At 38.2% G+C, this 24,537-nt stretch overlaps 1 protein-coding gene across 2 annotated transcripts; it reads right to left on the bottom strand.

The window, feature by feature from the left end:
- Nucleotides 1-867: 867 nt before the first annotated feature.
- LOC146478925 (uncharacterized) lies at nt 868-24,368 on the bottom strand. 2 transcript variants are annotated; one of them, XM_085111178.1, is made up of 9 exons: nt 24,287-24,368; nt 23,816-23,979; nt 20,491-20,563; nt 19,912-19,983; nt 12,507-12,581; nt 8,444-8,512; nt 7,485-7,559; nt 5,006-5,077; nt 868-3,632 (listed from the first exon to the last, which is right to left on the bottom strand). In XM_085111178.1, exons 2-9 carry the CDS (start codon nt 23,923-23,925, stop codon nt 2,946-2,948), a joined length of 1,233 nt encoding a protein of 410 aa, XP_084967304.1. In that variant the 5' UTR covers nt 23,926-23,979; nt 24,287-24,368; the 3' UTR covers nt 868-2,945. The 2 variants fall into 2 exon arrangements, with proteins under 2 accessions (XP_084967304.1, XP_084967305.1); XM_085111179.1 differs by having other exon boundaries at nt 20,497-20,563.
- Nucleotides 24,369-24,537: the final 169 nt, after the last annotated feature.

Below are 24,537 nucleotides of genomic sequence, written 5' to 3'. Positions count from 1 at the left end.
TTCATTGGTGTTTGAATCTATATATGTTACCCAGTATCTAAAATTGATGTGTAACCCCTAGTATACGGAGTAGAGAAGAACAATATTGATTTAGTCTGTTTCGAACTTAATTAGACGTTTATTTATTTTGGAGTATCTTTGCGCGGCGCGATCAGGCCCCAGTTGTTCAAAGAGCGGATAACTTAATCCACTGGATAGGTCGCTATCCGGCAGGTGAAAAGTGTGCAAGATTTTCCCGATAGCCCAACAATTTGTAAACAGAGGAGAAGCATATGTCAAATTCAAGAATGGGATTGTCTGGAAAACTTGCCAAAAGCATTGGTTGGAGTGCATATGCTCCGCTGGATAGCGACTTATCCAGTGGATAAAGTTATGCGCTCTTTGAACAACTGGGGCCAGCTGTTTTCCCGCCAAAACTGCGTCGACCACAATTCAACTAGGTAAGCGATCCACAAATTGTGGTATGAACTACATGTAGTTAATTGTTCCTCCGGTGCAACCTTGCTGGAGCGAATAACCAAACAAGCCAATAAATGCGGAAATATTTTCTAGTCCTGAATCAACAGCCGAATCAAAGAACACGTTTGACTTTCTAAAGTAAACCAAGGAAAAAAATTGTGCCTATTGACGTAAACATTGTCAGTAAATGGTCTAATTGTTTTCAAAGAATCAGTTCTCCTTTGTAAGCCCTGTCGATAAAAAATCTTATTGTAAATTTAATTCCATACATCATCCAAGTCGAAATTGAAGGTTATATTACTGTCAAAAATGACTAAATACTGTCTTACTGGAGATCTCATCAAAGAACGAGTAATAGATTGACTGTCCATCTGTGAATCGGTTTCTTTTTTCTTTCATCAAAATGCGATCTAGCGTAAGCGAGTTTTGCGATTATTTTCATATTTTTTACAACCTGTAACTGATGATCGCCGGTTTCTCGATGAATCAACTAGAACCGCAGGTTGCGCAATTTCAGCAATGGGAATTTTTCTCCAAAAAATCGTCTTTGATGCTATCTCGCGGCACTAAACTATTTAAAATCCGAAAATGTCCCCTTAAAACCAGGAATTTTTATGCGTCAATTCCAGACCTCACAATCTCTAGTTAACTAAACTACAAAAACCTTGTCAGGCAATTGGTATAAGCCAACAAACAATATGATGCGATGGTATTCTGAAAAAATGAAAAACTGACAATGCTGCCATGTCCTGTGTTCGAGATACACATGGAGCTGACATGTACTGATAGCATAGTGTTTTTAGTCCTTCACTGCAGACTTTCTTGGTAGAAAAAACCGTTTAATACCAATAAAAAGAAAACAAGCTTGCCAGCGCAATTTTCCCACAATCCCTTATTTCCCATCGTTTTTGTTTTCTACATTTTGCCCGACTTTTTCTTCGATTGGATATACACTAAGCGGACCTTTTTAAAGCCGCCATTTACTTCAATTAAATAACATCTAATCGATATATTAAAATAGTAGTACGTTAGGTACAACGCAGACATTTCTACATTACTAGCTGTTTAAATTTATTATTATTATTATTATTATTATTATTATTATTATTATTATAATTTTCATTTATATTTGAAATACCTTAATGACACATATACCATAAATACTATTACTATACCATTACTATAACTTAAACCAAATTTCCTCCTTGAAATGTACTTTAACTTAATAACTGTAATCTCTGCCTTAGCACGTCCAATAACTATTGTAAGACGCGCGCTATGCGTAGGCTTACAGACGATGTATTTCATGTAAGTTCTCCCCCATCTGAAAATTATCACTGCTTTCATTTAATTTGACATCAATATGTTCTCTTGGACTGCTACTATAAACTTGTCGCTTAACTATAAAACTATTTTATATTGAAATTATAGTCTCATTGACAAAAAATAAAATAAAATAGAGAGACTTTGTACTTCTTATAACCTACTCGATGGTATTTCAAATTGTGCCTGTACGATAACTTATGCAATTGAGTTGTACGACACCGTTGTAAATGGCGTCCTGTCTTATAAAAACGTCTACCGATAAAAGTATCTAAACTTCAATAATGTCAAGTTTCAATTTATTCTAAGAAGTACAGACATAAAAATTTTAAAAATTTTAAAAATGTTAGGAGATTTCTACAAAAAGTAGAACCCAGCCAACTCGAGCTCGGTTAACTTAAACAAAATCCTATTTCCCCTGGATTTGACTCCAGTCATACACTATCAGTTAACTCGAACCCCCCTTCCCCCCACCCGGCGCTAATGAGACTTATTTTACTTTTCCTTGGCCCATATTTACCCCGATAACTCGAACTCAATTTCAAGAACGTCGCTTCTAAAGCTCGAAATGCCAGAAGGCTTGGCTTATTGACGTGTTGAAATCTTTAATATTTACTGTGTAATGCATGGAAACGTCGATCTCAGACTTCGCTCTGACCGTAATATGTTCTTAAAAGTTTGGCTAAAACTGATTCCCAAACTAAACGTTCTTATCAAAAGGAGCTTATAAAACAAACTAACGGCGCCAAAGTGACTCAGGATTGTTAAAGAATGATAAAACCACGATATTTTATTAACTATTAATATTAGTAATAGGACTGAGTAAAGTCCAATTCGGTCTGTAATCATATGAGTGATTAACAAAATCGGACGACCGCGCAACGTCCGATTTGATTTATCACGAGTAAAACAGGATAATTGAAAGTCAAAACTAACCATCTAAATCGAACAATTTCTGGTTTCCCTTGAGAGTTCAAGATAACGGGCTTCTACAGTATTAGTTTTGCTCTCCACATGATCACCAACAAGGAAGAACAAAAATAAAAACGTTCTTGTCAGTCACTTTAGAAAACTTCGTACAGAGGCGTAACTATTGCGAACACAGCTGTAGTACAATATTATAGCATAGCTATATAAGATATAGACTGAAGTGAAAGTTAAAATCACTCCACACTTCTTATTTCCGTTTGACGAAGCAAGTTTAGATATGCCGTTACCTTCTCGTTCATTTCATCAAACGTTCGAAAAAGAATTTCGATCCTTTGTCTGTTAAATTCCGTTTCTCTCTGTAAGACGGCAATCTGTTGGTTGACTTGACTTATAATCTCCTGCAGCCGCCTGATGTCGATGTGGGCCTGCATGAAGTTTCGTTTTAATGCTTCAGCGTTTAAAGCTAAGCGTTGAAGATCCAATTGAAGCTGTTGGATCGCGTTACGTTGGTGTGTCATCTCACGGCCTAAATGCAGTCTAAAACAACTGTTTTCTTCCAATAGTGAGTCATGCACGGTTAGCTTATTCTCCAAATGATGAATGCGTAAATCTTGCGGGGCCATTCTCTGAAGTATGTACGACATCACATCAGGGTCCCTAGACTCTCGCATTTGGGAACCATGAGACATTCCGCCAGCCATAACCTTCTCTGACGAGACGATCTCCACGTTTGACGATGGAGGTTCTTTGTTTGGAATGTTATTTTTACCTGCACCGGTCACAAGGTAGTCCAGGTTTTTCAAGGTTTGGTAGACTTCGGGTGGCTGGTGAGGAGACTCAGTGAACTGCTTCTTCAGCCTGTCCAAGAGTCGTAATGACCGACAGTTGTTTGTATTTGCTACTCCGGATATCTCTGTCCTCTACAAATGTAAACATACCACCAAGCCAGGGTTACTTTCTCACGTCCCAGAGTAATTTACGAAGTGGTTGTTGGTTCGAAATCATATGAAAAATAAAAACCCTTATTTCCAACAGTAAGGAACTAAAGAATAAAATAGATTACCTGCATACGACCTCAGGTGCGTATGTTACGTGGAAACAAAATAATGAAGTCTGACAAGAGGGAGTCATTTCATCATGCAGTTTGTTTCATGCAGGTTCTGATTTATATGGGAGGAAAAAACGAAAAGCATTCAAGCATGCAATTGAGTACGCCTAATTTACATAAATCAAAAGCATTTTTATTTCACAAAGGCAAACAAGACTTCAACTCCCAGTCTTAAATCATTGTTTTGAGTTGCTATTTTTATGTTAATAAACCATGGGTTGATTTATTTGCGGCATATGGGTATACCAGTCAGCTGCAAGTTTATAGACCTCGCCTGCGGCTCGGCCATAAACTTGCTCAAAAAAAAAAGAGAACTCGACCTGTCCAATAATTTCCCAATAGGGACCTCACGATAGTTCACTAGCATATATTTTCAGCACTGTTAATGTTTAGGTTTTAAGAGCAGGACAACATTATGACATCCGTTTTGTTTTCCTAAGAGACGCTTGTTGACATTACGATTGACGAAACATTGAATCACCTTTTTAAGATTAAAGGGGAAGTATCATGGGATTTTTGACCTCTTTTGTTCAAAATGGTGAAATAAGACCTTCACTTTGCTACAAAATTATTCTAGAACAACGAGAGGAAAGAAATCAGCTCAATTCTTGAAAGAAACAACTCGTGATCTGTTCTAGCGCATTTTAGAAACAAAAATACGCAAACTTGAAAAACAGCCTAATATTTTTCAAGTTTCAATCCATACCGACCTACTCTGTCTCTGGCCAGAGGTACTAATTGACAGTTTTATTGCACTGAGGTGATAATTTATAACAAAACTGACAATTATTTTTTTGTTTCTTTTTTCAGACAAACATTTTTGGGTTTTGAAATGACATCAAATTTTCGTGATACTTCCCCTTTAAATGCTTAATTAGAAACGACTACAATGTACAATGTAGTGGTATGAAATTGAGGATTTCGGTTGCTCCGATTAAAGAGAAGATTTCAAACGTCTTTGAGTTGTTAAACAAAACTCACCACTATCTACTTCCACTTTGGCCACAAAATTGTCACAAATTATGTCACTACTTAGAGAGCCAATTGTTCAATAGTGCAAACTGTTATGTGTGACCCTCTGTTATGTCTGACCCTCTGCAAACGCTGTTAGCCTTGCAGCTAAGTTAGACAATAATTATGACATATCGCTTAGTATGGTATGTACTTCATCCACTTTTTACTCACCTCAATACTGGAAGAGGCTGCAGCAACGGCACCAACGTCATCTTCAACGGTGTAATCTCGCTCAGTTTCATTCTAGTAAAATAAACACATATACAACAAATCTTGCTGTCAACCATAACAAGTATCAACAATAGAATGCTCATTTATATACGCATTGCATCTCAGTGAAAAACGTGGTCTGGATCTCATTGGTCTCTGCGTTGTTTCCTCAGACAAGCAACTTTGCTCCACATTGTCTCTCTTCACCCAAGTGTATAAATGGCTACCGGCGACATACTACTAGGAGGAACCCTGCGATGGAGTGTCATCCCATCCAGGGAGAAATTCTATAGCAATACTCCTAGTTGCTTCATGCTACAGACACCACGGGTTTAGCTCCGGTCATGTCGGGCAATTAGATTCATAGTGCGACTTTACCAATTTAGAAACCGTAGTGCTACAAATCCGGTAAATATATTTGGAGAGAGAACATGTGCTTTTGTGCTTTCAACCAAAGCTAAATGAATATTCAGACTGGGAAATATGAAAAGGTAAGCTAATTAACAAATAAAGAAGCCTTGACTGTGCTCTGTTCTGTTGTAAAGCACGCAGGAAGCGGCTAGAGCACGAAAGAAGTGTAGGGGGAAACACGAGACGCAGTCGAGTGTTTCTCCCTACTTCTTGAGTTTATTTGTTTTATGATAAAGAATTCTTTTATTTCCCCCCGCATTCACACTCATTTTCAAAACCAACTTCATTTTCCGAACGAACAGATCTGGCGTCAGCGTGCATCTGTACTCTGATAAAGCACGCTAAAATAAGCCAATCACAATCCCTGTTAGAATGTTTCAAATGATTTGATTGGTTGAACAACACGAAAGCTGTCAGACATGTCAAAACAAGGCATCAAAGTTTACAAACTTTGCTCAGTTCGAATGTAACGCCAGTAGCGTCAGCCCTTCTTCAGTTTTCCCTTTCAAAAATCAGGATGGAAAAGTAAAATGTTCATTGAAATCAGGTGGATTTGTGGCTCGTGAAAATCTGGACGTCATCAACATGGCAATTCGAAAACAAACTGCTTTAAAGATTGCGGCCGGTAATAAACCAACTGCTGCGCTGTGTTTTGTGAATGAACAACATTCGAATTCACGGGAGCAAGAGGACTGCTCGAACTGTTGACACCGTTAGGAAAAAGGCTGCTGTGACTGCTGTGGCTTCCCACTCAATGCTCCAGAGAGGATATCTGAACAAGCTGTAAGTCGTTCACTCGAAGGGCGAGCGTTGTAATTTCCTTCACTGCGGTGAGCGGAGGTGGCCATGATGCGGCGTGATAGAACTTGCACCAAAAATGTAAGGATCTTGTAAGCTTATATATTTGTGTATTCGTCAGCTAATTAAATTTTCAGTTCTCTCAATTTTTTGTCTGATCTTTTTGTACGAGAATATAGCAAACGAGCATTTACGGGACCTTTTAACACTTGTTTAAGCTTGTGACATTTTTACATCTTTCGTTGTAAAACTTGAGCTGTCCATTTTATGCTATCTTTGGTGTTTATCGTCTCTGCCTTCGATGTAATTTCGACCATTTCGTCGGTTGACATGTTTGCAAATCTCGGTTTGTTTATATTTCTACTTGGCTCTGCGTTTTAGTCGCTAACTTCTTCGGAAACTTCACTTTCAATCACCGTGTTATTTGTACTGTTTTTTTACCTTGCATGCACAGGATGGTCTATGTCCAGCTCGTTTACGTTTTCTAGGTTATAAAAGACGTCTGGATCGAAAAATTATAATAATAATAAATAAATAAAACCGAGAGAGAAGTCCAGGAATTTCCCAAACGGGTTGATGGCGTGACATTGTTGCTCCGTGCATCTGTGCTCTGATAAAGCACGCTGTTTCAACCAATCAGCGCGCGCGTTATATCGAAATTTTATTATAATTACTAGTGAGACATGGCCAATATTTTGTGCAAACGACTCAAACTCGCAAATACTGTTGCCTGCCATGCAAAGACCATTTTTTTATGCTATTTATTTTTTCTTTATCTTCTCTCTTTTATTTACATGTAGTTGTGTGACAGTAGTTGTGCGGAATAGTTTGTTGAGGGTCGTCCAATACACCGGAAATTAGTTGAATTAAATTAAAGGATGGAGTCGATTCTATTCACTGAAAGTCATATTGCATTGTTATTTGTTGAATGAATATTACCGCAAGCACATGCTTTAAGAGGACGGGGCAAGGTTCACTAAAAATATACACAAAAGCAAATAATTTATTATTCTAAAACCACAGTATTGCTGGATAGCAGAGGTTAAAATTCACCCCAATGAGAAATAATCCGCCACTATCCACTTCCACTTTGATCAAAAATTGTCAAATATTTTGTTACTACTTTGCCAGAACAGAGAGCCACTAGTTCATCAGCGCAAATAAAGACTAGTTGTTAGCCTACATGACAATGCAAGAAGTATAGCATGTACCTCATCTTCTTGTTACTCACCACATTAGTGGAAGAACTTGCAGCTTTGGCACCACCAAAGCCATCTTCAATGGCCCGATCTTGCTCAGGTTCATTCTAGTAAAATAAACACAAACAAAACCTTGCAGTCGACCATCACAAGTAGCAATAATAGAATGCTTATTAATGTAGGAACTGCATCTCAGTACAAAACTTGGTCTGGATGTACGGTGTTGTCAGTAGTGGTTTAAGTGTGTCAGACTCTCAATCAGATAACAGAAGATTGGAACGTCAGTGGTTTGAGGCTAGGTCGGTCTCTTCATTGCTGCGTTGTTTCCTTAGGCAAGAAGCCTTGCTCCACATTCTCTCTCTTCACCCTGGTGTACAAATTGGTACCTGGCAGCAACATGCTACAGGAGGGAATCCTGCAACGGACTAGCATCCCATCCAGGGAGGAGTTCTGTAGCAATAGTCCAGTAGTTGCTTCATGCTACCCACACCGTGGGTTAAGCTCTGGCTGTGTGGGACACTAAGGTTCATAGTGCGACTTTACCTTTTTACGAAACTTAATTAGTGCTACAATACTCATATACTTGTACCTTTTTTTGTGCATGTACATATGGACCATTGCTTACGTTACTAACCAGACAGATCAAACGAATGATGACAATAGTCAATAGTCACAGTCATTCTAACAACCAGTATACATGTACATTTATTCTTATGAAAATTAAGTTACATATTGCTCTTAGCCGGTTCACTTTAAAAATCACTTTGCCTCGGCAATCTTAACTTTCTGTTAAGATCAAGTTGATGCCAGTACCTTAAAGGTATATATTATTTGTCAAATATGTTGTCACTTCTTAAGGCAGAGAGCCACTAGTTCATCTGGGTACAAACTGTTATGTGCCACCCTCTACTACATGTAGGTTAGACAACATGACAATGCAAGAAGTACATGTATGGCATGTAAGGACGTTCCTCATTCACTTGTAACTCACCTCATTAGAGAAACCCGGAGCTTTGGCACCAATGTCATCTTCAATGGTTGGATCTTGCTCAGGTTCATTCTAGTAAAATAAACACATACAAAACTTTGCTGTCAAAAATCACAAGCAACAATAATAGAATGCTCATTTATATAGACATTGTATCTCAGTACAAAACTGGGTGTGAAGAAACAGCAGTATAAAATGCATTAGACTTTCGATCAGACAATCAGAAGTTCACAGGGTCAGGGATTTGAGGCTTGGTTGGTTTCTTCATTGCTGTGTTGTGTCCTTAGACAAGAAGCTTTGCTCAACCCAGGTGTATAATTGGCTACCGGTGACATACGTGTCATACTAGGGCAAACCCTGCAATGGACTGAAATCCCTACCAGGGAGTAGTTCTGTTAATCAATCAATCTTTATTTGTACTCACTCTTGCTCAAAAATAAAATTACAACAATAGCAATAGTCCTAGTAAATTCATGCTACAGACACCACAGGTTAAGCTCCGGTCGTGTGGGTCACTTTAAGGTTCATAGTGTGCCTTTACCTTTTTACAAAACTTAGCACTACAATTCTCAGTATTAGCCCAGAAAAATGTTGGGAAAAAGAGACCAGGTACTTTTGTGCTTTAAACCAAAGCTAAATGCAATTTAGACTCGGAATTACTACGAACAAGGCAAGAAATCGCCAGAGAATTTCCATACTGTAGTTACCAAAAACTTTGCTGTGACCACATGAAGCATGTTGGGATTTGATGCCAGTTTTTTTTTTTTTTTTTGTGAACAGTGGCAGAAAAACCTACAATGAATTTAAAAAATAAGTCCAAACACTGTATCACAGTGTTCGTTCCTGTTTGAAATTGTATTTTTTTTAAATATATATAAATTATATATATTACTCTCCATTATTATATTGTCAAATATAGTGATATGGTTGTAAAAATCTTACTATAATAAAATCAATTTGTGAGATAATGGCAACATTACATAATAAATCAACCTTTCATGACGTTTTCTCTCAGTTGCCATTATTCTGCATAATGCACCAAATCAGATGGTTTTCATTTTCTCAACAATAGGGTACCCTATCCACACTGACCACTCTATTGTAGTAACACCAATATAGACTACCACGGTCAGGCCAAACCAGTATTTTTATCCCTTGGCCAGCCTGACTCAAGCTGCCGAGCCTAAGCAATAATGTGTTTCATGTACTTTGTCCTTTTTTGTCAAGTTCACATGGCTCATGGGAAGACTATTTGTTTCAAGTGATATGGCATTGTGTTAAGAATAAGGAAGATTTTAATCATGACAATGGTGCTGCTGCTGATGATGATGATGATGATGATGATGATGATGAAGCCCAGTTTGTGGCCAAGCACACCGCAGGGTTCAGGCTGGGCTTTGGCCACGGTCTACAATCAGGTTCCTGATGCAAGGGTGGCGGCCAAGTTTGCAAATGGACTGTGAATAACAGAATTCACACGTGGAAAAAAAACAATAAGAAGAGTATGCTGCAAATAAAACCACCCTATCCACACAATTTTGGCATGGAATTAAGGCCTTGAAGACCCAGATTAGGTTCTTTTATTAAACATATTCCCGGACATTATTCTGGCAGTATGCACACAAACAAAAACTTAGTGAATATATGTACCCTCCAATGCAGAGGAGCCAGATTACCAATCTATGTGTCACATTTAATTAAGTTAGGGTCATCCCCTTTTGCTTGATAAAGTCTGCATGCCAACATTGTGGCTTCTATCTTGCCATAATTATTCTTGGTTTTCACGTGACGTCACCAAATTCTAAAATTCAAAACTGGGAGGCCTACAAAATTTTTACCTTCATTCAAGGAAAGATTACCTAAAAATATGTCTGTTCACAATTTCTTAGCTCGATGTCGTGCTTCCTTTTGAAAATAGAACAGTTTCAATTTCCGAGTTTCCATCGTGCGTGACACCAGGAGGACGACCGTGACAGAGCTTTTCCGTATCTTAAAAATGACTCTTCGTGTGATTTTCAGCATTCTAAACAATTTAAGTTTGAGGAGAAATATTAATCTAAAATTCGAAAATTCACAAGGGCAAACAAACATCTTTTCTGGCTAAAGTGAACTCCAGATGTTTTTTCCTATTTCCGGCCGCCATGTTTCAGTTGTGCCCCTCAGAGGGACACAAACGTGGCGTCTCCATACTAAGCTCTATAAATTTATGTGGAACATTAATTTTGGTCAAATAACTCGAGTACGGAATGCCGCACAGACCTGACACTTGGACAGATGCCTTATTTATTTATCCTCTATACCATGTCAATTTCTTGACTTCATTCATGGAATGGTGTGACAGGTGACAGTGAAAACCGAGAATTAAACCTCTTAGTGCCTTTACCTTGTACAACCCAGCCCGTGCAGTGCTGGTAAGATAACAAAGGCTCTACTAATGTTCTTGTGCCAACTCAAACTCACAAATAGCCTGCCAAGCGGAGACCATTTATGCTATTTATTTTTTCTTTATCTTCTCTCTTTTATTTCATGTAGTTGTGTGACATTTCCTTTCCCTTTTTTTTTTTTTTGTTGGCGAAAGTCTAAATAAGTGTGCAGAATAGTTTGTTGTGGGTTGTCCAGTACACCCGAAATGTGTTGAATTGTCTATTAAAGGATGGAGTCAATTAGATTCACTGAAAGTCATATTGCATTGTTATTTGTTGAATGAGTATTACCACAAGCCCACGCTTTAAGAGGACAGGGCAAGGTTGACTAAAAATATACACAAAAACAAAATAATTCATTATTCTAAAACCACAGTATTGGCAATCTCGTACCCAGAGTCCTCATGGTTTTTTGGTCAGCAGGTGGGCACCAGAAGGGACTCTGATTGGATGTCCCGTGACAGTTGGCATTGGTTTATCGCAGGAATCCTGCAGTAATAAAATTCTAGTTCCCCAGAGTCTCTCCTGGTGACCAACTGGTGGCCAAAGAGCCTGAGGACTCTGGGTACGAGATTGCAGTATTGGTGGATAGTAGAGGCATTCACCTCAATGCGAAATATCCACCACTATCCACTTCCACTTTGATCAAAAATTTTCAAATAACTTGTCACTACCTAGCCAGGACAGAGAGCCACTAGTTCATCAGTGCAAACTTTTACTCGCTACTAAAGTTGTAAGCCTTATACAGGGCTTCTGATAATTCGCGGGAAAAAAAAGTCAAATTTTGCGGGATTTTTGGAGACAAATTCGCGGAAAAAACGGCCGATTTAGTGGGAATTTTGCGGGAATTTTCGGGGCAAATTTTCGCCGAAAAACAAAGAAGAAAGCTAAGAAGAAAGATTCCACAAAAAAAAAGATATATTGGAAGGATGTCAAATTCAGGGCAAGAAAGAAAACACAAAAGTTCATCCAACACAGTTCTCCAGGCAATTGTACTTGTTTCGAGCTACAAGAAAAACATAAGCTTTACCGCAACGCCCGACCGGTTAACCTTTTTTTGAGCTGCAATTTAGAGCCCAACACAGCAACGCAATAAATTTCTTTTCTCTCCTTGATCTCTTGTGTTGCTTTGCAGTTTACAAGGCAAGATTGTTCGTGATCGAAGGTTCAAATCCATTTGTGAAGTTAAAACATTGTTATGTCTACAATCGTGCCCTGCACGTACGATTAAACATGTGCCTGCATTACTACAAACAGCAGTTTCCTTTCCCACACCGTATCTCTGAGTGTCACCGAAAAGTCTTCTCATTTCTTGTGCCCAGTTTTTCGCAACATTAATCTAAGAACGCCTGGTAGCTATCGTACATTATGTTTTATACTCTTGGCAGTGACGAAATTTCAAGATAAATTTGCATTTATGGAAAGTAAACAGCCCCAGTAGCCAAGATAAGTTTCAAATATGTTGTACCGACATGTATTTGGTAGGATTTTTAACGAATTTCGCGGTATTACGCTTTTTTTCTGAATTTCGCGGCTCCGCGACCGCGCGAAATATCAGAAGCCCTGCTTATAGCTAAGTTTAAACCAACATAAAAATGCAAGAACTACATGTATGGTTTGTACCTCATCCAATTGTTACTCACCACATTAGTGAAAGAGGCTGCATCTTTGGCACCAACAACACCATCTTCAATGGCAGGATCTGGCTCAGGTTGATTCTAGTAAAATAAACACAAACAAAACCTTGCAGTCAACCGTCACAAGTAATAATTATAATACAACCCTTACCAAAGCAAAACTATGGGAATGATATGGCAAAGACTGGGCCATATCTGTCCCATATATGGGAAAGGTATGGAAAGGTTGGGGGATGATATGGAACTGATATGGGGTCTGTTTTGGTGAAACTTTGAGCTATGGAAATCATATGGGAAGAAAATCCCATGCTAGCCAATGTATGGTAAAGCTATGGGAAATCAATACCCATAGATATCCCATAGCAGTGGGACATGACCACACTCTACCTTATCTATGGAAATGATATGGCTTGTTGAGAGCCCAATGTTCCATAGAATTTCCATACCAGCTGACAGGGAACATCTACATAAATAAGCATTAATGCTTATTTATGTAGGCATTGCATCTCTGTACAAAACCTGGTCTGGATGTACATGTACGGTGTTGTCAGAAGTGGTTAGTGTGTCAGACTTTCGATCTTCGATCTTCGATCTTCTCTTCGTTGCTGTGTTGTTTCCTTAGACAAGACGCCATACTACACATTGTCTCTCTTCACCCAGGTGTATAAATGGGTACCCGGCAACGACATGCTACTACAGGGAATCCTGTGATGGACTAGCATCCCATCCAGGGGGGAGTTCTGTAGCAATAGTACAGTGGTTGCTTCATGCTACAGACACCGTGGGTTAAACTCTGGCTGTGTGGGACACTAAGGTTTGTACTGTGAGTACCTTACCTTTTTACGAATTCAAACTTAGTGCTACAATTCTCGTATTAGCCTGGTAAATATACTGGGAAAGAGAGACTAGGTACTTTTGTGTTTTAAAGCAAAGCTAAATGAAAATTCAGACCGGAAATTCCTACAATTCCTGTAGCCAACATAATTATGTTGGCTATACTGCTCATTCTTCATCAGCACATTGTTGAACACAAGAGCTCAGCAATATTGGTAAACACCTTTTGGAGGCCCATGGGAGCTCACATCATCTAAATGAAAACCAAATGCAGTACAAAGTTTGAATGCCTTGTGTACAAGATGCTTTTTATTAAATAACTCAACCCACAATCTCAACACACAGACCTATTTTATCCATGAAAAAATTCTTTTATACATTTATACATTCTTCTCAGCACTGATGATAAGTCAACGAAGAAGTCATCAAGAGAGTGAAACAATATCTGCTCATCCAGCTGATTCAACAACAACAGCTTCACTTCTTAGGGCATATCCTCAGGAAACCAGGGAATGAATTGGTCAACAGGTACGCCCTTTTCCAAACCTTAACATATGGCAAAAGTAAGCCCAGTCACCCAAAGCTGATGTTTCATCAGTACATTGCCAGTGTAATCAGTCAGGCACACCCACCAACGCCAGAAGAGATTCGAAGCATGGTAAAAGACCGGAAGGTGTGGAGAAAGCTTGTGACCAACTGCAGTGCAGTTGGCTGATGATGATGATGATGATGATCAACACTAATTTTTTGACTTTTAATTGAAAATGCAGTTAATTAGTTCAACTTTCAAAATGGTTTTAACAAGAAGTATTTTATCACAGTATCATGTAGATTTTCCTTGTTTTTTCCCTTCACGTGGTTCATGGCAAGATTATTTGTTTATATATGGTGATAAGACATGGTGTTAAATAAGGAAGATGATGATGATGATGATGATGAAGCCCAGTTTGTGGTCGAGCTCACTATAGCTTTTAGGCTGGGCTTTGGCCACCATCTACAGTACCGCCTGGAACTATTGACCCATCAGGACTAGGGCATACCTCGTCTTTACCGCGGGTAGTGGCCGCGCGTCCACCTAGGTGAAAACACGGTCGTTCCGCGGTGAAGACGAGGTACAGTGTGCCGCGGTAAATTTGCCGCGGGCGAAAAGACGAGGCGTGCCGCGGGAAAGAACAATGGGGACTGGTTGCATTTCTGAAATAAGCGTTAGCGTGAGTGACGACATTTATACTGCAAGTGTTCAAGGTGCGAAGAATCGGTGCTTAATCGAAGGAGTAATTTGAAGTCAAAATGGCGTTGGGTAGTTCGCGTAACAATTCAAATATTGAAATCATGAATCTTTGCTCGGCAAATGTTTGTATTCCGTCTTTTCAGAGATAATAAAAGTAACTAACAATCCAACACTTGAAAGAAGCTTGTTATGTGTATCTCCGAGGGTATGTTAAATACGCAGTGAAATACGTCTGGAATACGTGTACGTTGATTTACCTGCTTTTCGAAACACTCAGTGTAAGTTTACGATAGAGAGTTCGCTGAATTGTCATAAAAAATCCCTTTTTAAAAATTTAGTTTTCTTAATTTGTTCATTTCGATACAACCGACGGGGCAAACGTCTTGTAAATCAACCGTAATTTGCATAGGAGCAAGTTTGACATTTGTTTTGCACTCGTGGGAACCGCTGCTTCTGATTCGTCAGCTTTTTTTGTACGTGTCCGACCAAACAGCCGCTAAAAATATCTCCTGAATTTTAGAGCAAGCTTGTGTTCTAAAACATCGGATATTGAGAGGGAATATTATTCTTGTTGCAGTGCCAAGTTCATTTTAAAAGAAAGAGGTTTAAAATAGACTGTAGACACAAGCGACAAAATTTGCAAAGTCGACACAAGAGTTTCAAGTTACAATAACATCGTCAAGCGCGAACATATGTTTTATAATCCGTCAATTTCATAGGTCAGTTTTTTTTTCTTTTGCTTCTCCTAACTTAAAATTGAAATAACTTGGCAAAAAATACAAAGTAAACAGCGGACTAACATTCTGGAACACTGCCGTGTTGCATCAAACAGCTTGTCACGTCAGGAGTCCGAGTGACAATGACCGACAATATTCGCGATCGGGCGCTGAGCGGCACAAAACATGCCGAAATATTATTCGTTTTCAATTTATAAATGATTTTAAAAGGTCCGGCAAACGGAACTCCACAGACTGTGTCGAAAATTCAAGTTTGCTTGTTTTTTTCTTGAGCAAATCTGCCCGCTTCGAAGCTTCGATAGTGAATATTGCGCATTGTCCACAAGAAGTCTTCAAATATTTTGGGTATACCGAGTTTTGAGATATTAAATCAGAATCTTCCTCAAAGGATTTTTCAAATGTGGTCGGATACTCGAAAACGGATTCTCATTTTCTTCAAATGGATCAAGCCTTCAAGGGCCGAGAATCGTATGTGTATCGCACATGATCGTCATCCTTAGTTAATGTTCTTGGTGCGATTTTGCCATTAGAAGTTGACGAACCAAAACACAAAGCAAAGGAGACAAAAGCGTATTAAAACTCTACCGCGTCTTTTCTTAACCGAGGTTTTACCTAGGTGAACTTTCCCGCGGCAACTTTGGAGCCATACCGCAACCGAACCGAGGAAAAAAAACGTCCTACTGCGGGAATATCGAGGGAAACCCGCGAGTAGGTCCCGCTGCAACGACGCGGCAAATGGGTCAGTCTATAGTTCTAGGCGGTACTGTACGATCAGGTTCCTGATGCAAGGGTGGCGACCAAGTTTGCAAATGGACTGTGAATAACAGAATTCACACCCTATCCACTGACTGACAAGTTTAGAATGGAATTAAAGTAAATATATCCCAGGGTATTATTCTGGCAGTATGCACACAAACAAAAACTTAGTAAAAATTTAGTTTGCCTATGCACCCTCCTATGTGGAGGAACTGGATTACCACACTATTTGTCACTATCTTAATCTATCTGTCACTGTAACTTAGGATCACCCCTTATTGCTTGATAAAGTTTGCGTGCCAACTGCCCCAAACGCTTGTTATTCTGGTTTCTATTTTTCCATCTTAAACCTCTTTAAGTGTCTTTACCTTGCACAATCCAGCCCTTGTGGTGCTGGGAAGATAACAAAGGCTCTACTAATGTTCTTGTCCTACACACATCAAAAGGGAAGCTAATTATTAGTTGAGGCATGACTATATTTTGTGCAAACAACTCAATTGATTTTAAATCACAAATAGCAGGTTCCACCAGTGGATGTGTTACCCTATTTACGTTTTCTTAAGTTTTCTCCACTTTGATTGTGACATTTTTTTTTTTTTTGGCAAAGTTCAAAATATGCAGAATTATGACATAAATGTTACTGCACATTACTGTATTTTGTTAATTATACAGCATTGTAAACGTTTACATTTTTACGAGATGGAAGGACAAAATTGTGAGGTCCATTTTGTTTTTGTCAGAGGTTTGTTGACAATTGGCAAAACACTGAGATTAAATGTATATTAAATGTATATTAAGTTATTTAAGAAATGGCCAATCAGAATCTACAATGTTAAGTAACAAGGAATTTTTTTTTTTTTTTTTTTGCCATGATCAGAGAGAATTAAGCTTTCACACGCCTGTTGTAAAGTGAAAACAAGGAGAGATTAAACCTGAAGGCCTGCCCAGGTCTAACGTCGAATTTCACAATATGAACTAACAACATTTGACTCAATTCAATTGAGTTCGTCTGACTCAATATGGACCGACCAACACATTACATCCATCTGATCAGACAGATAGATCTAGGATGAGTGAAGATCGACTGTGGGACAAATGTCAAACATTTCATGAAAAAATTTGTTGCTCCCCCAGATAATACATTTTTTAGTCCCAACATCAAAACAATAAGGGCAGCACTAAAAGCTGGAATCCTGAATCCAGAAATTATCCGGAATTGGAAGCGGGAATCGGACACTACAATACGGAGAGAGAAATATTTTATGGTGAAATATATGACTAAGCGTAAAAAATACGGAACAAAAAAACTTATTATATTTAAATAACTCATTGGCATAAAAGAAAACGCTGTTTAAAAAGGAAGCAATGTCTTATGGTACAGATGAGAGACAACGTGAATTGCTTCAGACTGTACAGATGCAGGCAGACTCTCCAATTAAGAAGCGGTAAGTTAACCTAAGTGCATACTTTCTTTCTCTTTTGTTTCATCCATTTTCCGGCTAAAGGCTGTTAAATTTGTCGCGAGGTAGCGAAGTGAGACTACAGGTAGAGTGAGGGAAAGTTCCAGGTAAGTGACAGCAAATCGGAACCGTTCGCGTGTTAAAGGAGCAAAGTCTGATGAAATCATTTGGTGGATTTACTGATTTTATTCCGGGTCAAAATTTATTTATTTATTCTATATAATTATTACCCACAAATACTAAATAATAATAATTGTCGAACTACCGAGTTGCGAGTTGTCATGTTGCCGTAACGTGTCTGTCATTTCGGGTGTTTTGCAGTGTAATTTAACAAGCTGCAAACTGAAAACAGATAATATTTTGCATTCCGGATTCCGGATTCCAGATTCTGGATTCCAGATAATTCAAGATTCCGGATTCCGGCTTTTAGTGCTGCCCAAACAATAATGCATTTGGACTGACAAATTATGTTCAGCATTTGGCCCAACGGTCAAGCTTTACCCATTCTCATAATTATGAAGTTTGGCGTTTAAAGGGGAAGTATCATGGGGTTTTTGACCTCTTTTGTTAAAAATGGTGAAATAAGACCTTCACATAGCTACAAAATAATTCTAGAACAATGAGAGGAGAGAAATCAAGTCAATTCTTGAAAGGAACAACTCGTACTCTGCTCTTGCGCATTTTGGACACAAAAATACGAAAACTTGAAATACATTAGCCTAATATTTTTCAAGTTTTAATCCATTCCGACCCACTCTGTCTCTGGCCAGAGGCACTAATCAACACTTTTATTGCACTGGGGTGATAATTTATAACAAAACAAGACAATTATTTTTTGTTTCTGTTGTCAGACAAACATTTTTGAAATGACATCATATTTTCGTGATACGTACTTCCCCTTTACGTTAAACTGAGTTGAGTCTCTTGATGTTGTCCAGTTCATTTGCATATATTCCTTTTAGACGAGGCAAAGTTTCACTAAAGTTGTGCACAAAAACAATTATAATTCTTCCCAGTATATATATACTAGTAAAATATCCACCAGCAGATTTCCAGTTGCTAGTCATAATGTACTATTTTCAAACTCAAATATTCTGTCACTACTTAGCAAGGAGCTACTAGTACATGTACTACTGAGTTTATCAGTGCAAACTGTTATGTGCTAATACGTAATTGCGGTCAACAATGGGAGACTGCAAGTCCAAATTTGGGTTGCCTGTGCAAATGCGTGCGGAACAAATCAAGGTTGGCGACCATTTTGTTTCTCTGTCCTGCAAAATTACCTCGTTTTGATCAGTGATTTTGTAACCCCTGCATCCTGCATCCCTGATGCATAAAAATTCCCAAAGACGCAAAATAATTCACAGCAAGCGTCCTATAGGACGCAAAGAACAATCGATCAACTAAAGATGTTTTTAAAGGATGTCTTGTTTGTGTTATTAAACATAATAAAACCCTCTTCAAGTCAAGAGAACAATATCGTCTTTAAAATAGAACCAGAAGTAATTTCTGAACAAATCAACCAAAGCATTTGCATGCAACATACTCCTGACCAATAAAATTTCTTTTATTTAATTGTTGCCATTTTGATTATCTGATGGAGTGGTTACTCATTATGTTTACCAATTATACAGAAAGCACATGGGTGAACCAAGATGCCGCCAACAATTGGAACTTATATGTAGAGTCCGATATATAGTTCACCTTAATGTTAAAGCTGACAAACAATAAGAAAATGCCACCCAAAAAGATTTCGCAACCTCTGCCAGGGCAAAACATTTAAGTTTTGAAGGGTGGCCACTTCATACTGGTTCAAACAACGAAGTCCTACTGAAAGTGTTCCGACTGTTCCCGGGGTTTGACAGTGTTCCTACCAGCTTTTCAAGTCTTTCAAATGTGGCCGTTGTTTCAGAAAACGAAGGGAACAAAAAAATAAGAAAATTCCTGCCAAACTGTTTAAGACTTATGGTTGGCTGAAATACGATGAAGAGAAAAACTTTAATGTACAGTGTACTATGATGTATGTACAAAGTTTAACGGAAAGAATTCCCTCACAGTTACATTAAGGCTCAAGCATCTCTAATGTGGGACTCATTGGTTTTTGGACTGGGACTCATGATTTTTCATGAGATAAGACCCAGGACTCACCAGAGGAATTTGTAACAAAATCACTGTTTGATGCAAGAATCTGGCTTCATTTTCACATGAAGACAAGTAGTCTATCAAATTGCCATATGCATGTCGACCACAATTTTTAACCTGTGATAACTATTACCAGTATTAATATACCGGCATCTAATAAAGTTGTTAGCCTTGGCTAAGCTATAGTTAAACAACATGACAACGCAAGGAGTATGCTAATGTACCTCATCTACTAATTAAATGTTACTCACCTCATTACGGGAAGAGGCTACAGTTTTGACACCAATGTCATCTTTAATGGCTGGATCTTGCTCAGGTCCATTCTAGTAAAATGAACACATACAAAACCTTGTCACTAACATTACAAGTAGCAATAAAAGATGGCTCATTTATAAAGGCATTGCACCTCAGTACAAAACTTCCTAGACGCAAGGCAGTGTAGAGGTTAGTGTGTCAGACTTTCAATCAAATGGCCAGAAGATTAGAGGGCCATGCAGTGATTCAAGACTAGGTCAGTCTCTTCATTGCTGTGTTTATTCCTCAAACAAGAAGCCTTGCTCCACATTGTCACTCTTCACCCAGGTGTATAAATGGGTATGGGCCACATACATGTACTAAGTACTAGGAAGAACCCTGCCCATCCAGGGAGGAGTTGACTGAAGCAATAGTCCTCAGCTAGTTCCTTCATGCTACAGACACCACAGGTTAAGCTTTGGTTGTGCGGGCCACTAAGGTTCATAGTGTGACTTTACCTTTTTACAAAACTTAGTGCTACAATTCTTGTATTAGCCTGGTAAACATACTTAGCAGCCTTGAATTATTTACAGTACACTTACCTGGCGACAAAAAGATGGGGGCAGCTCTCTTCTTTGCCCAACCACAAACATCCTGGAAAAATTGGGCCTATAAAAATATTTGTTGAAAAATGTATTAAATAATTATTTACCATCAATAACACTAGATATCAACATAAATCATACTAATTTGTATCATTCATCATTCCTTTGCAATGAGCAAAAAAAGCACCCTAGAAAGAATGGGCAGTCAAACAGCCACATGCCTTTTGAGCAAAATTTGCTGTAGACTCACAGGTAGGCTGGGACGAGAACTCTTGTTCAAATAAACTGGCTACAAATGAAGCCCAACAGTTGATCAATGAAGAAAAGGGGTTATTATAATTATATCACTGAACAGTACAAATTTCCATGACTTCCATTTTGTAAGTGGAACATTCCTATTTGATTTTAAAACTGTATTTGAAAGGCCAGGTTTCAGTTTGTGAAGTAAAAATTTTTTTTTTTCAAATTAACTTTTTTGGACTTCTTAGAAATGAGAAGCTCTGTATATACATGTACCTGATACACAAAATGTCACATGTTTATTCCATCTGATCTATGGGAGTAGTTTATATGGTGTAATTTCAGATTATAATCAGAATGTAGACCCTCGCCTAACATTAGCTCTTCCACCTCATTCAATGGGCCATTTCCAAGTTGCTGTGAACCTTATTATGAAAGCAAGGCTAAGTGCAAAGCTTTTGATATGAAAATTAGTTTTGTTTGCATATCAATGAAAACTAATTTTTAATCAACAAGAATTTTACACTTAGCCTCGCTTTAATGATGAGGTTCAAAGCAACTCGGAAATGGCCTATTTTATTTTGCACTTTTCTGAACTTTTTTAGACATTATAGGAGCTAGAGTACTAAAGTAAACTAGTGTTATCACATACAGTAGTAACTTAAGGTCATAGCTGAAAACAGTTCAGTCTGCAAAATCCCAAAACATAAAAATATCTTAGAGAGTATATATTCAACTCTTCAGAGGAATACAAATTCCATCACTATTAAGTTCAAATCATCTCCATAACAGCATGCATGCATACTCTTTAAAAAACATTAAACTGCATGACTGTACTTTACAGAACTTGTGTTCTTAGGCTTTAAAATAAGGTCACTGAAGTTGTATATCACTAAGTTATAAACACAGCCTGAGAATTTCATGCCACATTGAAGAAACAGAATTATAGTATCTAGCTAAAGTTGTGATTACTTTCTTGTAACCGTTTGATACACAACAGTCAAATTATGCTATCGGAATAAAAAACAGCAACCCAATGGGCCATTTCCGAGTTGCTGTGAACCTCAATATGAAAGCGAGGCTAAGTGCAAAACTTTTCATATGAAAATTAGTTTTGTTTGCATATGAATGAAAACTAATTTTCATAATAAAAACTTGGCACCTAGCCTCGCTTTCATAATGAGGTTCACAGCAACTCGGAAATGGTCTATTCAGATCAATCAGAATTTGAATATTGACCAAATTTGAATATTAACCAATGTTTTGCTGCAACCTTTAGAAACATGATTGAACATTATCTGATGGCCAACTGTTGTTTCCAGCACTGCATGTTGGAAAATATTGGCTTTCGAGCCCCCCAGTTCCTCGAAATGGAATTTTTAGTGATCTCTAATTCCATGGGTTATCAAAATTTTCTAGAGCTCAATAGTGCAATTGATGTGTCAATTACATGTAGTGTAGTTAGGATTTTTATTGTTTGAAATTTTAAACATGCTGTATGTAACACAAGTAATTCAGCTTAATAGCTGCAAGTTGTGGTATTTATCTCTATTTCTTATCTCATCTGATCCATGGATTAATCGATATCTTCCACTCTTTTAATTATTTCGTTTCATCGCTTAAAGTTACAAATTTGTGTCAGGTGAAGTTTCGCATGACAGTAACCAAAATAAGAACTTAGGAAAAAAAGATCCGATGAGCAAAACAATGGCTTTTTTTTATTAGCATATTCAATGTAAGTGCTTGTACATGTCTCGGACATCTTCTGCAAAACAACATGAAATGACCAACTTCACAGTTTACTAAATTAGCTAGTGACACAGTTGTGCGAGTCGCTGACGCAAATTTAATTGCAAGTTAATTTGGTCGCCATTTGTCACAGGCACTTAAGGTGTTTCTTTAAGTTGATCGTGGCAATTTTCAATTGCAAATTATTGCTGCCTGCTATCTTGAAAAGTTGTGGGATAAAATCATACAATCTGAATCCACTGTAGTTACCTGGTATGTAATAATTATTATTAGATGACAACTTGCAGCAATAAGCATTATAATAAAGCAGAAATGGGCACACAAGAAAAATGAATGCAAATTTTGTGAGCCAATTAATCACAACAATTGGCTGGACACTATTTTGCTAGGCCATTTTTGCTGATTGGCACAATCTGAATGTAAAATGCTAAGTCTAGCCCGTCTCTGACACCTCTGCTATAGTCAGAGGGTCCACAATAGGTGTGGCAGGATGCAAGAAATGTTTTTGTTTTTGTTTGTTTGTTTTTTGTGGTGATATTTAGGATGCAAGCTAAAATCAGGGTTGGGAAGCAGGAATTTCAACTATGAACAGGACCAGGATTTCGCGTCATTATGGGGTTGGGATGCGAGAGTCGCATAGGTCAACAGAGCAGGATTCAAGATTTCAACTTTTACATGACTTCATAAATTGCCAGCACAAACTGTTACAAATGATTCCTTTGTGCGTATAGCTGTGTCAGGTTTCAAGTAATAGCTCTAGCTCTGTACCTATGCAGACGCTCTTTGGGCTGACCCCCTTTGGGCTCGGGCATGAATTCTACTGGATAATTTTCTCCCAAACATTTCTATTTGAAGTGGCATACTGACTGTTACATGCACGCAAAAAATCAAGATACATGTAGGTTGCCGAGCAAAATTTCGAGATAACAACAAATGTTCCTTGCAGCTTTCACTTCTGGTTTGCGCGATTTCACTTCCAGTGTTAGAACTGGGCGCACAAATTATTTTGATAGACATTTTGATTTATTTAGCTGACACGTTCACCTTTTACTATGGGGTGGGTGGGTTTTGCGTGCGCATGCAGCTAAAAACCCTAGTGGGCCTCCAAATGTGTGTTAAGTACATAGACCCCTTAAAGAGTTTTCTTGTCTGGGGTGCAAGCTGCCTTCCTCTTACTGTCAGCAGCAGACAATGCTTAGATACGACTGTTGGCAAAATTGAAAATGGCTTAGAACGTTGTTTTGTTAAGCACCGTCTAAACTGCATTTTAATAACTGACCCTAATTCTTTCTGTTCAGTGAAAAATTACGCATTTAAGCTTACTTACCACAATTCATCGTGATAGGAACCAGAACAGCGACAAAAATTGCCAAACAATAAAGCGTCATTTTTTCGTACTCCGCATGAAACACACACGGTGTTCTCAAAGTTGTCCATATTTGCGCCGTTTGAAATGAAGACAAATATCGGCGAGTGTCAGCAACTTCATGACTGAAAGACAGAATATTAAATACATGCGGTAAGTTACTTTTAAACCCTCAGCTTATCGAATCGTGAATTTACTCTCCACTTAAAAGGGCCAGCTCTCATTATGATCTTATCTCACAAAAGTTCTGAGAGTTTCTGGTTAACTTTCTCATACACATAACACTTGAAACATTACAACAATTATCGGATTATCCATATACAACAAAAAATTATTAGTCGTAAAGAACAATTGAACAAGGAGAGTGCTTGAATAACAACTGTAAGCTAGTTTAGCTACGTCGTTAGTTCACTATATCAGAGATCCCGTCACCTCTTTTCAGCGTGAGCGATTCGTGCCCAAAACGTCCCCCAAGATATCCAGAAACCTCAAGATTTCACTCTTTGGAAATTTGTGGGAAAGATTTCCGCACAGCCCCATACATTAATTATACATGCATCACTGTCACACTAACCCTCTTACACAAAGAACGAGCATGAATAGAGTTTGAGTCACAAAATGTATACATAATTAATGTATGGGGCTGTGCGGAAATCTTGCCAATTTGTGACTTTAAAAGTGCC

Source organism: Pavona decussata, unplaced genomic scaffold, assembly GCF_977016875.1.
Source record: "Pavona decussata unplaced genomic scaffold, jaPavDecu1.1 SCAFFOLD_61, whole genome shotgun sequence".
Classification (NCBI taxonomy): domain Eukaryota; kingdom Metazoa; phylum Cnidaria; class Anthozoa; order Scleractinia; family Agariciidae; genus Pavona; species Pavona decussata.
Note: the sequence above shows the minus strand (reverse complement) of the source record. Positions and strands in the feature narration are given on the sequence as shown.

Coding starts and splice junctions, on each gene's coding strand:
- LOC146478925 (XM_085111178.1), bottom strand. CDS start 23,925: ATGGACAACTTTGAGAACACCGTGTGTGTTTCATGCGGAGTACGAAAA. Junction 8,513..12,506: donor CAGCCTCTTTCACTAATGTG/GTGAGTAACAAT, acceptor TTATTTTACTAG/AATGAACCTGAGCAAGATCC. Junction 7,560..8,443: donor CTCCGGGTTTCTCTAATGAG/GTGAGTTACAAG, acceptor TTATTTTACTAG/AATGAACCTGAGCAAGATCG.